This window comes from Drosophila ficusphila, unplaced genomic scaffold (assembly GCF_018152265.1).
Source record: "Drosophila ficusphila isolate 14025-0441.05 unplaced genomic scaffold, ASM1815226v1 contig_791, whole genome shotgun sequence".
In the NCBI taxonomy this organism is placed as follows: Eukaryota; Metazoa; Arthropoda; class Insecta; order Diptera; family Drosophilidae; genus Drosophila; species Drosophila ficusphila.
This window is the reverse complement of record NW_025064737.1, coordinates 7,286,849-7,301,944: the sequence shown is the minus strand read 5'-3', so window position 1 is coordinate 7,301,944 and position 15,096 is coordinate 7,286,849. Positions and strand designations below refer to the sequence as shown.

General features: G+C 45.8%; 2 protein-coding genes across 3 annotated transcripts in view; one reads left to right on the top strand and one right to left on the bottom strand.

Annotated features, from left to right (window-relative positions):
• Positions 1-202: 202 nt before the first annotated feature.
• LOC108088045 (U1 small nuclear ribonucleoprotein C) lies at positions 203-887 on the bottom strand. Its single transcript, XM_017185680.1, has one exon. The coding sequence runs from the start codon at positions 779-781 to the stop codon at positions 344-346; it is 438 nt and encodes a 145-aa protein (XP_017041169.1). The 5' UTR covers positions 782-887; the 3' UTR covers positions 203-343.
• Positions 888-1,041: 154 nt separating this feature from the next.
• LOC108087936 overlaps positions 1,042-15,096 on the top strand; it is a 39,977-nt gene continuing 25,922 nt past the window's right edge. For both annotated transcript variants that reach the window (XM_017185524.2, XM_017185525.2), the window contains exon 1: positions 1,042-2,129. In XM_017185524.2, the coding sequence (XP_017041013.1) occupies positions 1,508-2,129 (622 nt within the window). In that variant the 5' untranslated portion in view covers positions 1,042-1,507. The remainder of the gene's footprint in view (positions 2,130-15,096) is intronic.

Genomic DNA, 15,096 nt, shown 5'->3' with positions numbered 1-15,096 from the left:
ACAGTTGTCTCTTCCAAATTTTAAAAGGTTTTGGTTTAAATTCGCACTATGCCTATATTTCTGTTATCAAGAGTTACAAATTGTAGTAAACAACTTTTATAAGAAACCATTTCTCGAAATAAATAATTTCTGTTAAATTTATTTTTTGTTTTGAAAATACTTTATTTTTAAAAATCCCCTGCCAAATTAAAAAAAAATGCCATCTGTTGAGTAAATTTGTTTTATATAAATTTCCATAGTTTGGTTTGCTAATGGGCTTACTTAACTGCTACAGCTTAATTAGGACACCTCACGAGGTGCGTTCCCTTAGTGATCCTGTATCTGATCGTGATTCATTGTGCCGTCACTTGGGTCCATTCATGATCGGCGGTCGGACGCCGGGAATTGTGCCGAGCGGAGGTGGTGGTCCCATCATGGCCATGGGATTCATAATCGGTGGTGGACGCATGCCCATCATTGGATTCATTAGAGGCGGCATGTAGGGCATTCCTGGCATTCCCGGACGTGGAGGAGCACCCATATTGGGCGGCGGGATGGACACACCCGCCGGCTTCGGAGGCGCCGCTCCTGGCCCACCCGCGAACGGATTGTTCGTAATCTTTCCGGCTTTGAAGGCGGCAGTGGTGGCGTCAATCAAATGCTGTGCCTGCTCCTCCATCCACTTTTGGTAGTAGAACTTTACATTGTCGCGGTGCTTGCGACCGGTGCAGTGGGTTTTCCGTACGGAGGGCGAGTCGTGGGTCAAGTAGGTGTCACAGTAATCGCAATAGTACTTTGGCATTGTACTATTTTATTTAAGTTAGCGTGGAATTGAATAAATTGAAGTTTTATTTATTTTTTCCACAGAGGTGTGACCCTTTTCGGCTAGGGCTGTCTTGAGAGGTATGGCAACGCTGTGACTATCGATAACTATGGTATGTGTCTTCGCTATGTCGAAAAATCGATATTATCGTTTAAGAGGATGATTATTGTGCAGCCCTAACTCACCGTTTTTGTCATCGAAGTTGCCTCCACCTCTAACTGGGCACACTGACAGTTTTTTTGAAACCGGCGAAACAAGAGGACGTGAGCGCGGACCGTCGGCCTTTTTGCCGGCTAACACACCTTTCGAACGACGCGTAACGGTGGCCGGGCCATAAAATCGCCATAATCACGGGCAATTCGAGCGCGGCGTGCCAATTATGCGAGGCTGAGAACTAGCCAGAAAAAAGAAAGAAATAATTAAAAGGGGGCCCAATAAACCAGTTAAATTAAACTAGTTTGTGAGTGCGTGTGAAAAGGCCAAGGAATTTGGCCGAAAACAGACAATAGCAAAGGAGGCTGTAACTGCGGAGGATTCAAGTCCAGAAGTTGTCCGACCAGTTTTTTCGGGCCTCTGTGTGCGTGTGTGTGTTTGGCTTATTTGGATTACCTTTGGTTTTTTTGTTTCGGTGACGTCGGTGTCTTGGGAAAACGGAGCGAATGAGGAGGAGCAGGTAGTGACCAGCAGAGCGATTCCCAGCGAGAGATGCCCTTCGTCCAGCGCGTGGTGCAGCCCGTCAATGTGGCCCAGGCGACGGCGGCCAGTTTGGGCCACGCCTCCGGCCGATTCCACTGTACGCCGGGCAAGTGCCGGAACAACAACTGCATCAACAAGCAGTCGCCGGAGGTCGGGGAGGTGCTCAATGGCCATGGATCGCCCACCTCGCTGACGCGGGTCCTGGTCCACCAGGCGGCGGGTCAGGAGGATGAGCAGCCCGTGCCGCCCGCGCCGGCGCCCATGAAGAAGCTGAAGCAGCACGTCGAGTTCCTCTCCACCTCGCCCACTCGCCACCAATCGCAATCCCTGCCCAACTCGCGGCATCCCAGCCAGCAGCGGCCAGCGCTAGCCAGGATCGCCAGTGCCCCCCAGTCGCCCACCGCCGGCTCCTCGAAGGTCATCTCCGGCCACGAGTTCGACTCGATCAGCAACATCACTCTGAGCAACGCCCTGCGGCAGTTGGCCAGCCTGGTCCTGATCGCCAGCGACATCTTCGACGACCTGCAGCGGGATCTGCAGGCGGTGGGCGAGCGGGCGGGGCGGGTGCAGCGGAAGATTGTCGCCGTGGAGCGACGCGTCTGTGCCTTCGATCCGAAAACGGTCACAGTTCGTAAGTAGATCCATTCATCTTGTCTGGCTTCGAGCCACAATCCATAATCCATAGTTAGCAAGTGTAGTAAGTGGGAGCTCTACTAAATTCAGCACACGATTCTCGGCAAAGTCAAGTGCGTTATCACTGGCGGCTTATCGCCTGTCATCTGCCGCCTTTTGTATGCGGGGAAGCGCTTCTGTGTGGGTGGCTGTTTGCCGGAGAACGTGCTCCAATCTTATCTGCTTTCGCAACACGCGGGGAATTCAATTTGCAAAGGCGCAAAAGGGGAGAGCAGAAAAATAAATAACAAGTGGGAGATGCAATGGTAGGGCGAGAAATACCCTTACATTTCACGGGGTTTCGATAGAAAGACATTTTTACATGGGCTTTGCTGAACTTTCAAATGGTTCCCAAAACTCTCAAGGTTTACAGTACTATAGTACTGTATTTATTTAAAATTGTTAATATAATATTCTTCAGCTTAATTAAAACATATAAGTAACATTTGTTTTTTCCTAATTGCATACACGCAAACATATTTATTTATCATAAAATATTCATTTATTAGCCACGCACTTAGCTTAATTGTAATAGCATTTTGTCATGGCAAACTTGACTATAATTCGCCATACCCTTGCCTTATTAATTTTGTAGAGCAATCCGTGAAAAGAAAACGAGGAAACACTGAAGCAGTGGAAATTAACACCTTGTTTACTTTGTCGCCTCCGCAGTTGTGCTCCTCCCACGACCCTCCTGCAATTATTCCAAGGTGGATGTGTGGGTGGGGCTGGGTGGCCTGCTCACACAATTAGCTTCTTGGTCGCGTCCAGCGGAGCCTTCTACAATTACTCCACTGCGAAGTCGGGGCTTCGAGCACTTAGATAAGCGGCTAAAGTCGTTTGGCTCATTGTTTTCGCGACCTTGTGTTAAATACCGGCCAACACGAATGGCCATTTATGAGGCAAGTGCTGCAGTTGTGGAAGTTGCAACAGCAACAGGTTATCCACAGTGCCTGTCAAACTGCTGGATATGCCTAAAACGATTTCTTATTCTCGCTTATCCGTATTTTGCCATTTGCTTTGCTTGGCACTTTATCGTTTTTTGCTTGCAATCCGAATTTTTATTTTTCGCTTGAAAACGTTCAATAACTTTATGAAATCTCGTCGGCAGACCGGCGACGCTGACTACAGTTTTTTCGCGCAGATATTGCGGCCATTATAATTGTGCACTTAGCTGCTGGCTTTTCATAGCGAGGGGCGAAACGTGGCAAGCCATTGTCAGCTGTCATTTTGCAAGAGCTCACTTTGTTTACGACGCTTCCCTTCCCCCCTCGTCTTCTGGCTCCTTGTCAGCTGCCCAAGAGCAAAAACAGCAGAAACAGCCGAACAGCAGCTGCTGCTCTTTGGGCTACTGCATGCGCAATCGAAAAGTCGCACTAATTGCTCAGGTATGAAGCCCAGGAAAAACAAGAGCAGCACACACGGGCTTCCACAGCTGGGGGCAAAATTATAGCACGGGAACCGTGTTCACTAAATTGGAAAATTTATTGCTTCATTTTTATTTGTTTTAAATTGAGCTTTATTTGGAAGCAATGCCACAAATTTCGTAGTGCATGGAGTTTTAGACAGTGTTGCTATTCAGAGTGTTATGATAACTGAATTCAATAGTATCTTTTATTATATGATAATGATAAAGATTACCTTAAGATCTACAATCAAATTCTAATATTCGTAACCAAAACTATGTTTGGAAACCATTAAGGTTGGGCTTTTCTTTAGCCAATCATTTTTGTATACGTTTATTCATTTTTATTAGTATCCGTTAATACCCCGGCCAGAAATGATAAAATTATTCTAAGCGCTTGAAATTTCTATAGAGCTACAAAAATAGAACTTGAATCACAATATAGTAGAGGTAAATAAAATTCAAGCCAATTTATGCTGACTAAAACGTTACATATTCTATAGTCATTGTCAGGGCGAGAAAGAACCGCTGGCACAGCTATTATTTTCACCTTTATTGTGTGCTGTTAATTTTGAAATTTGCAACTGCCTCTCAACTCCTGGTGCCCCTCACCTGTGCCTTTGCCCCAGGGCCATTAATGTGCCCATATTAGAAATGCCATTACATCGCGCCATTTGTGGCAACTGCTAACTGCTAACCACCACCACCATGGCCACTCGGCGAAGTGGTTATTTTCTGGGTGGAAAGTGGAGAAGTGCAGCCAAGCGTGCGGAGCAGTTGTCGAGGGTAATTCCCATTCGTTCTCCGGCTGTTACCGTTCTGCTGCGGGCCTACGGGTAACCATGGCCAACTAGCTATGAACTACGAATATCTGTCAATCGATCCATACAGGCCATACTGGCGGGCAACATGTTGCAGCGGCCAGACTACGTGAGTGGCATGTTGAAAAGCCGGCGAAATGTTTGGGCGCAGCAGGCGCTTTTCGCAAAAGAGGAGGCCCTTTGAGGCACCGCTGTCCACTTACGCACTTGCCCACTTTGGTCACTCGATGGGAACTTGATCCCCGTTCGGAGGACACATGTGCGTGGGCATCCCGGAGATACCGAGTTACTACATAGATGCCCAGTCAGAAGGCACACATGGTCGTGGATTGTTTTCTGCAGGAAACTAAAATTTGTAATTACAGCCACAGTGGGGCATAAATAACGCGAGGCCAACAGATACGATGCCCGCATCCCAGAGATACACGAAAAACCGAGACCGAAAAACCTGTTCCCACCTGCAGCATTGCGTGTTCGTGTGTGTGTGTGTGCGTGTGTGTGAGTGCCGCTGCCTCGAAAACTAAACAAACAAGCCAACGAAAAATACAGCCAGCTATGAAAATGCCTCGTCTACACAGCCCAAAAAAAGATACATACTGGTACGCAGATACAGTATCTGTATCTTTGTGTCTCTGCGAGAGCGCGTACTTTTTTTTTGTTTTTTGTCTTAACCAGCAACGCATTACTTTTCAAGTGCGCTGATGAGCATTTGATTGTTGCAGCCAAAGTTTGCCCAGGGCCCCCCTTTTTTTTGGGGCCAATCCACTCCAGTCGTGCGGTTGGTTTTGCTTTTGCTGCGTCTGGAATTCTGGCTGGCTCCTCTTGTTTATTTTCCCAACATTTTTCTCTCACTTGAAGCGCAAAACCGAAATGTAAACCAACCAAACAACCAGTCCAGCCAACCAGATACAGATAAATAGACGCGTCTGTCATCGTGTGCATGTAAACAGCGGCGAGGAGGAAGGAGTCTCGTTCCAGGCCCGATAAGAGTCTGAGTCCCGATTGCAGGCGCAATCCAGGCCCTGAACTTGAGAGGCTTGGGTGCAAGTCTGAGCCCCAAAAAATAATATCCAAGAAAATTTAAAAAGAGTATAGCAAAGATCTAGTTCCAATTTATTCTTTTCCAATTTATTCTTTTTATAATTTTATTAACTTAAAGTTACTGTGGCTTAATAGGTATCACTAAATCGTATCCCCTAAATGCAAAATCTTCTTTCCCTGATTATTTTTACAATGCTCTAGCCGCAAATACTTGCTGCATTTGCGCTTAGCTAACACTCTTGGCCAGCTTGTTTAACCATCTTGGCCGCAAGTGTAGCAGCCACTTAAGGCCACAAGTTCAACGGCAGAAGGAGATTCTTGCAAGAAATTGCTTGTTGCATGCCTCCTCGAGTGGCAGCAGCAATATTGGCGGCGGCAGCAGCAACGAGTTGCAGTTGCGTCTGGAATCTGCAGATTGATTGCCGATCGCTTAGGCCGCCTATGCCGCATTTTTGCACGTTCGCCTAGCGAGGCGCACAGAACCAAAACCAAAACCAAGACCAAGACCAAAGGCAGAAGCAAAAGCAAATGGCCAATATAAATGGGGTCCGAGTCAAAGTTGCCTGCTGATGGATTCCTATGCAACCGCAGCAACTCCAAGAGCAACAACAACTTAAACTGCAGCAACAACAGAAGCAACATCAACGACAACCGCAGAACAGAACAGCAACGCACCTTTTCAGTCATTGAACTTTAAGCTATGCGTCCGACGACTCAGCCCCAACGCTCCATTGTTGATTGCCCCCACTTCAGGCCCACTTCCCCCCACCCGAAGCACCAACCGAAAGCCCCAACCCCAGTCCCAAACGAAACCCATCGATGTGTTCGAACTTCGGAGATTGGAAGAGGATCGCTCGCCTCGGATTTGAAGCACAGCGCTTTTCAATTTTTGATTCTTAACAACGTTGAGAATGGGCGAAAGACTTGAAATTAATGTGTCTGTCTGGGCTTTGTCTGTTTACCTTAAGCAGTATTTATATGCAGCGCCGTGGGCTGTAAATTTGAGTGGTTCGATGGCTCGATGGCTCGGTGGTTCGATAGTGTCGCAGTGGTGCAACGGATGCGATTCGTGCTGCCTTGATTAATAGCCTGTGGCCGCAGTTGAAGGGCGTCGTTAAAAGCCCTTTCCAACTGTCGTCTCGTGTTTCAAGTTCTTTGGCGGTTTTCAAGTTCAGCGGCAACTCGTAAACACCTTTTGGTAACGCTGCACCCGCATTTCGGAGCACGACTTTCTAATCGGCATGAGAATGTTGCCCACGGGCCCGCCTTTCTCGACTCAATCTTTTCCGCTTTTGACGGCATTTAAATTTCATTTTCCCGAGCCAAAAACGTGTTTGCAAATACCAATTCGGACGACCGGCAGATGCGACTGAACGTGGGCGTAAGAACAAAAGCGAGGCGGGGAAAAGCGCAAATTGTGCGTTGGGAATTCCATCTGTACGCCGTAGGAAAGCGGAAAACACAGTCAGCCAGTCAGACATTCAGACAGTCAGCGTGCGATCTCAGTTTATAGATTCGTTCCAGAAACCTGTACACGTAGCCAGCCTCGCTGGCACAGGTAAACAGCGGCACTAATCAAGGGGATGGGGAGGGGAGTAGGAATCGCAGGGGAGGAGGAGGGAGGAGGAGGAGGAGGTCCAGGAACCATCACAAACCCTGGGAAGACCATTACCTTGCATTACCATTGGAATTCCGCAGCAGCAGCATTTAATACACAGAGAACAAACGAAGAATAACAACTAAACTTTTATTCAATTCCATAATTTACGAATAAGATTAAAGCACTTTTTTTTAAATATGAATGAAAACTGCACTGTATTTATTTCTGTATTTTTTATTGGTTTAAGAGAATTAACTTTAAAATTTTTGAAACAGTAACAAAATAGCAACTGATAATCTCGTAAGACCTATAAAGTTATGATAGTTTGAGAGCAAATTTATTTGATATATTATTTTTTAAACATTCAATTTACTTTTTTAAATTTGCATTTCGCTAAGTGTGCTACCTTCTTGGCCTCGAAGACCAACTTGTTTCTCGGAATTCATCGCAAGAACTTCAAGTGCTTTCCTGCCTTGTTTTTTGTTTTCGGGCAGCTTTAAGGTCCAGCCAACCTTTTGGATTGGCATTACGTAAATGTGTGTTTGCGGCAAACAAATTGCGGAACGGGCCAAGAAACAGAGGGAAAGAGAGAGAGGGAGAGAGAGAGAGAGGGGAAGAAAAGCCGGCAAAATGGGAAATGGAAACACTTTGTCGCCCGTTGCTGGTTTCATAATGCGGCCTTAATGTCTGTCTGTCTGTCTGTCCGACTGTCTCGCCTGGAAGTCCTCTTCCTTTGCCGGCTGTCTGTGCTGATTTCCGGACGACTGATTGCAGCGGCAACTCGTGTTTCATTTTTCACTCTCATTCATCTGGCAAACATCACGCAATGCCAGGCGACAGATGAGCCAAGACCCGTCGCTTTTGACCCTGTCTCGTTTCACCGTTTCACCGTTTTGTGTGCCAGTGTTTTGTCTTGCGACTCAGGTAAGCCCGGTTCCGGCCATCGTAAACCGCAAACTGTGAGCAAATGGTCCTGCCAAAATGTGCTCGCTGCTATGTTGCATGCAACCCGTTCTCCTTCAACCCTTCGGGAGGGCTGCATTCATAATTCACCCTCCTATTTGGGTTGGGGGTTACTCACCTGGACTGTGGATGGATGGATGGATGGAGGAAGCGTCAGTGCGAAAATTGCTTTGTTTGTGGCACAAAAACAAGTTCTCCCAGCCCGAAATTGTCGAGTTTCCCGCAGCAGGGAGTTAAGTAATGGGAATGGAAAGGAAGGGTCTGTCATTTGGCTCGGGAACAGCTGATGCGTTGATCAGATCGCGCTCATGTCATATGCAAATTAATCACGACTTGGGTGCGGTATATTATATTTATAGGGTTCGGTTCCTAAGCCGTAATTGCATGGGAAATCGGGGATTGATGGCATTGAGCAGCTGCTTTAAACCCTTTTCCAATTGTTCAACCTTGCCAATGCTGCATTGGATTCTTCGTTATCGTTCCATATATCTTATCTGCGCCATATGTTTACACACCTTCGATTGCAGCCCAAGGTGCTGAACTACAGTGTTGTAACACTTGGCACGAGGCATTGGTCTAAATATATTGTTTATTGCCAAAGATATCGATTTCAAGTGTTTGCTAAGGGAATTTTCACTAATGCCGTAAGCATCTTTTAGCTTCAGGATTTTGCTTTATGTTTTGAAGGGTTTGTTCCGAGGATTGACAATTTTATTCAAGACAATAGAAAATAGATTGCAAACTGCATAATTTACTTAACACTCCTTTGAAAAATACATTCCATTTCAAGAAAATTCTATATGGCTCAACGCGTTTGGTGTAGTTTGTGAGTTCTCACCTAATTTATTTTGGGGACATCCAACTTCTTTTATTAATCACTTATGCAAATGATATATCCACCGTAATCCCATCCCTTAGAGTTGCCTCCTTTGTGAGTCACCTTCCGAGCAGGAAACTGCAGATAGCTTACCTTTTAACCCACCGCATCCCCTAGATTCAGCAGGCTTTGCTCACGTTCGCTACTCGGAAACTCAGGCAACAATCGCGTGATCTAATTCGCCGCTCTTTATCTTTTATTCATTGTGTGTCTGCCGCCGTGGTTAGTTCCAACTAAAAGTGCGGCATTTAGCCCGCTAAACGATGCCTCGGAAGCAGAAGAGAGGAGAGGAGCTTGCAACATTGTTGCGCCGACAATGGAAACAGAGTTCCCCAGAGCCGCAATTCATTAGATACGAAACACGTTGCTCTGATTGTCGAGCATGTAACAGCTGAAACTACTGAAGGGGCTCAGCTTTTTCAGCAGCTTCTCGTCTCCGCTTTTTTCTGCGCTTTTTGTTGTATAAGTTTTACATCATTCTGTGAGCATGTTCGTTCGGGGGAATGCGTGAAGATGGAAATGAAATGAGAAAAAAACAGTGGGGCTGAGGGGCTGGGGCGGCAGATACGTACAAATACGTACTCGCCGTGGAGGCTGGGCACTGTCAGCTTGACTGACATCATTTCCGATGTTTATCTTTTCATGTTAACAACTGTAGCAAGCGAGGCGGGCATACAACATGAGGCACAAACAATCCAAATCCTTTTGCAACAGCAAAACAGCAAGAACAACAATGTTCCCTGGCTTTCGGGTCAAGAGCTGGCTTAGCTAAGCTGTTCCCCCCGTTCATTTTCACTTTTTTCTAATTCTCGGATGCCTAAACGGATAAAAACGAGAACTCAATCCAATTGCCCCGAGGAATGTAAAAGTTCTGTCTATTTTCTAGAGTACAATGACCCAAATTCAGTTTAGGTTCAATGAAGTGTCCAGTGGAGGATTTTGGATTTTGGGGAAAACTTGTTGCTGCTTTCACTTGATTTGCATAAAGACAAGACGCCTTTGCAACGGTAAAAATGATTTTCCATAAGCGCGGAAAACCTGAAACGCCGAGGAGAATCTCTCTGGGGGAATTGAAATTGGAATGGGGCTTGCGCAAGCGGAGAGCCTCTTATGCAGCCGCTTCGTAATGGCCAATTAAGCCGCGTCATGCCGTCAACCAGTCAGTCAACCCAGTCATCCCCAGCCAGCGCAGCCAGCCCGCTGAAGCTGCATTCGATCGGCTCGAGCGGGAAGCCGAGTGCGTGGGACCTGCCATCGTAGTCGCCTCCATTTCGAGACCAGATGCCGAGTCATGGCTGCCCCATTTGGAGCCGGAATTCGGAGTTGTAAGCCCCTTAAAGAGTGGGAGGCTACGCACTGAGCTGCAAGCCCCAAAAAAGAAAAGCTCCGTGTCGGGGAAAAACGGCTAAAATGCAGGTGGGCAGGTTTTTAACTTTTTTTTTGGGGGGAAGTTGCTCAGGCATAACACCATGCCCTGCGGATTAATTACGCACATGTGTGAGCGGGTGAGGCCGCCTTAGGCCGCTTTAGGCTATCATTTACGCTAAATGCACACTGAAAACTGTAATTAGATTGTCCGTGGCCGTAAACGTAAATCCATTCTGGCACTTGAGATGAACTGGCGTTTTGAGCAGCTGGAGGTTCTGTCGATTAGGGGTTGCAGCCCCTGTCTAGTTTATGGCAGCTCTTTAATGCTCTTAAGCCGAAAACCAGATAGAGATATATTCGGAGCTGCTCCAGCAAATACAGATACAAATACAAATGCGAGTGCAGATACTTCAGTTCGACACGTGGGCTAGGTCGACAGATGTGAGCCGAGAGATCTCCCGGTTGGATAGGCATATGTTGCGGTTTTGAGCCACATTCCAGTTCAGTCGATTCAAGGTTTCATAGAGTTCAGGAAAACCAATCCCAAAGCGATTAAACCAAAGCTGGCAGATTGAAATCTAGCAAGAGAGACGACCAAGTACTGGAGTTGCGGCTCTGAAACTGAATCTGACTCCCAACGATGATGGCGTCGGCCACCAAAGATGCCGACGTTTAGATATTGGCTACATTGTGCCGCCATTGTATCTCGAAGATACCCAGATACACACACACACACAGCTCCAAGCCCACAGACAGAGCCGAAACACAAAAAAAAAGCTCCGAAGCTGAAGCTGAAGTCGTGCTTGGGATGCCGGAGTTTTCGTTTTCGGGATGCCCGCCCCGTCTCGTCTGCGGTGTAGGACCAGAAGTTCAGCACGAAATGCAATTACAATGCCCTGACATTAGGGCAAATCGAGAAGATACACGCCGCACTTCGATGGAGCTGGCCAGAGAGTCAGATAGAGTTGGCCAGCCGCATTTTTGTGCGGCCATGGAAGCGGAGAATGATTACGAAGCTGCCAAGCGGAAGAGACGTAAATTATGTTATAACCCACGACGGATACGGCGCAGAAAGACAGGCAGGGAAAGCCGGTCTTAAGCAGATTGTTTATCTGAGGGGGATAAATACATTATATATATCTGGAGTTGTGTACATTAGCTGGCGATGAATCCACGAAAGGGGATACTCGAAGGTAAACGAAGGCAATCATTGAAATACGGTAACAGTAAACCAATTCAAAGCTGTTGCTCTTTGTTTAGACAGCCAAATGCAGACCATCCATCAATTGGCTGCTTTTGTTCCCTACCGCACTTCAATGAGCCGTAAAGAGTGAGCTGCGCATCCGGAATCCGGATGGGGAAGCGGAATTCCAACGCCCATTAGATTCGCAGTGGGTCAGGCAGTTAGGAACAGCTGTGTGGTGGTTATGCTCTGCATTGGGTGATTATTCCTGGGAGTTCTGGGAGGGAGGTTTGAGCGAACCATTTCGCAGCAGCCGGCACTCAAAGTGTCATCGAATGGATTCGCATCGGAAGGAAACGCCGCATAATTGTTTAACAATGCAACAGAGCACAATAATCAACTCGGGATTCAATCCCGCCGCCGTTCAACCCTCGAGTGTTTGCCCTAATTTTTTGTTAGCATCGAACATTGTTTGGCGTTTCCCTCGCCGATTTTGTAGAGCCCCTGCCACTTGGCACTTCCGGTGAGTGGCGCTAGATGGAATATAACAACAACGCAGAAAAAGCAGAACTGTCACAACCGGAAATGCAACCTGGCGTTTCGATTTGATTCGAAATCGAAGTGTGTGCACAATGCCATTCTAATGAGCAGTTAAGCCCCCGTTTATGGGCCAAAAAGGAGGCGGGGCCAGCAAATGCGTGCGCTGCATTAATGAAGGCATAAAACGTTCGTTGGTCCGCCGGCTGAAATGAATTGCTGCTTAAGCAGTCCAAACACAACAAATTGTGGCAATAAACGAACGCCAGAGATCAGCGAAAGTTCACGGCTTCAATTTTAATGAGCCCGCTGACCCATTTTCGCGCCCTCAGAAGGGGAGTTTGCATTGTTTTGCAACTGCTTTTGGGTGCAGGGGGAACAGGGACAAAGCGCACCGAGTTCAATAAACTTAATGCATCAGAAGTGCTCCAGTGAAGTCCACAGAGGCCGCGACAGCTGTTGTTGCGCCTCAAAGGCAATCTGCGTGGACCTCAGCACTTCGAAAAAATCTTTATAAAATTCAAAACGATGATGAAGGGCTTATAAATTTACAACAAGTCTACAGTATAATTTTTAATAATTTATTTTGGTTCCTAAATATTTATTTAAATTTATTTTTGTTCAACAATAAAAGATATCTTATTTTTTTTAAGAATAACCAATTACGTATTAAAATACACTAAACGAAGAATTAAACTTTTCCCAACCAAGGTTTCTTGTTCAACACTGGGATTTTCTGTTTGACTAATGGTGTAATCTCCGCGCTTAGGTATTCTTAAATTCTGAATTTATCATCGCATTGAAATGGCCTGTTTTGGCTCAGTGTGATCCTCGCACACTCCCATTCAATCTGTGGGCTGCTGCGATCGCCCCCGTTCCGCCTGCTTGTTTGTCGCTTTTTTATGTGCGATACTAAATGCATTTCGGATCCATAATAAATAAATTCCCTGTGTTCAAAACATGTCAAGAGCAACGACACACACGCACTTCACTGCCCCGAGCTCCACCCAAAAAACAAAAGCACATATATGTTGGTCCTCCCTTGGCGGCGTTTGAAAGTGTAAATGAATTTGTTCTTAATTATTATGAGACGCTGTTCGAGGCCCATTGGCAATTTGGAGATCGGCGAGAGGAGCAGCAGTGGTCCAAGATTCGTTGGCATTGATTTACGAGAACCGAAAATGGAGGGGATATCCAAAGGGTGAGCCGTCTTCAAGATGCATGAATTGCTTTTTATGTGGCGGCAAAAATAGTTGGGAAACATAGAAAAGAGTCGAGTGAGAGAGCAGAAACATAACATGGTGGAAATTTGTTTCTTTAGTTATCTAACGCCCTGGGAAAATGTTTTCTCTGATGCCAGACACAATGGCAAATGATGGATTTGTTGAATTTCAACAGCAACGTGTGAACTACGGGGAACCAGACGAGAAATTCGAGATTTTGTGGGCCCAAGAAAGCTGATGATTGCGCACCCAGGGAATTAGTAAAGAAATGTTTGGATTTGAAGCACTCCAATTTGGCTTAACTATATATAATTGGCATCAATTGACCTACTTAATGTTTGCCTTAACCTCAGACTAATCCCTTGTAATATCCCCCGATTCCGGATGGCTAATGGTTTATTGCACAGCTGGATTAGTTGGGGATCTCTTAATTTTCATTAATTATCTCGTCGTATTAATTTCCATTTTCCATTTGGATTTTCTCTTTGGGCCGCACCGAAATTTATGGTCCACTCCGCTGTTTGTTTTATTACTAATAGATTTTTTATTTTATCTGCAGCATTTTATTCTTCGGTTTCCTTTTCTTTATTGGTTTCTTTCGAATCTCAGCTGATTTATGCGCCTGAAAATTGATTTAGCATTAGTGGCGGCCGGCGGTAAAGCCATTAAATGCGGCATTAAGGGCCGGTTTCAAGTGTCCTTATCAGCAATAGTCCAGCCATTCCACACATACTCGCATTGAATGGTGTCCTGTTGGTGTCGAAGTGGCGGAGATGTCGTAAATTTGGAGGCAGTTCGCTGATATGACAAGTGACTCCAAATGTTTTATGGACATGTGTTGCCTAATTTATGTTTCAATAAGTAAGTCCCCCAACCCGGCGATTCTCCAGCCCTCGGGGGACATAAAAATGTCATAATATCCGATGAAAACGCAGTGCAACAAATAATTAATTGAAATGAACAACTGGAAAGGGGATGGGGCCATTGCAACTGTTTCTCTCCTCCTTTTTATGGCGTTGGAAATTGAGGAAAATGTTCGTTTACCTCCCATATATGAGCTCATGCTGGTAGACATGTTTGGGCCAATAAATCAAAATTAATTTCTTCATTGGAAAGTTCTCCGCTGAGAATTTGTTGACAGGCGGGCTTCGGAGGGCTTTGTCCCTTTGATTCCATTTGCTTTGGCAATCTGCAATCCATTTTCGAGATTATGCCGACAAACTCGCACTAGCATGTGACCTTTCCGATAAGTCCAATGGATGGATGGATGATGTGTGTGGTCTGGCCTTATCGGCACTTTGATCGGCATTTGATTTTGTCACCGTTACAGGTGATAATAAAACGCGAACAAATCATTGACGGCTGCGCTAACTGGTTTTAGCCGTGGATCGAGTTTTCAGAGCCACGTTTTTATGACCGAGCATTTCCATAAACAACAGTAAAGCGCGCCTAATGCAGCCATCAAACCGTTCTTATCGCTCCCCAGCGAACGATATTTTAAAAGCCATTATACCATTTTCGGGTTAATTTCGAATTTTTCAATATTTTTATGTGAAAACGCTTCAGTAGAACTCGCCTTTCGCTTTATCAGTTCTGTATGTCGTTTATTGTTTGTTTGTTTCCTGTCCGAGACCGAGAATTGGAAAGGGAAAATTGTCAAAGTGTTGACAACCGAGAGCGGCCCATCGAAACCTCAAAAAAAAGAGGAAAATAAAATTGAAAACGTATGTGTCGAAGCCAAAGATTATATATACAAGAGATACAGATACTTGCCAGCAAGTTGAGGACAAATATTTGCGCTTGGCGCAGTCGAAATGTTTACAATTTATTTACAATTTCATTATTAACGCTGCGCTGTTTGCCTTTCCATTGGATGCGTTGTTTGCCGAAGACATTAACGACACCATC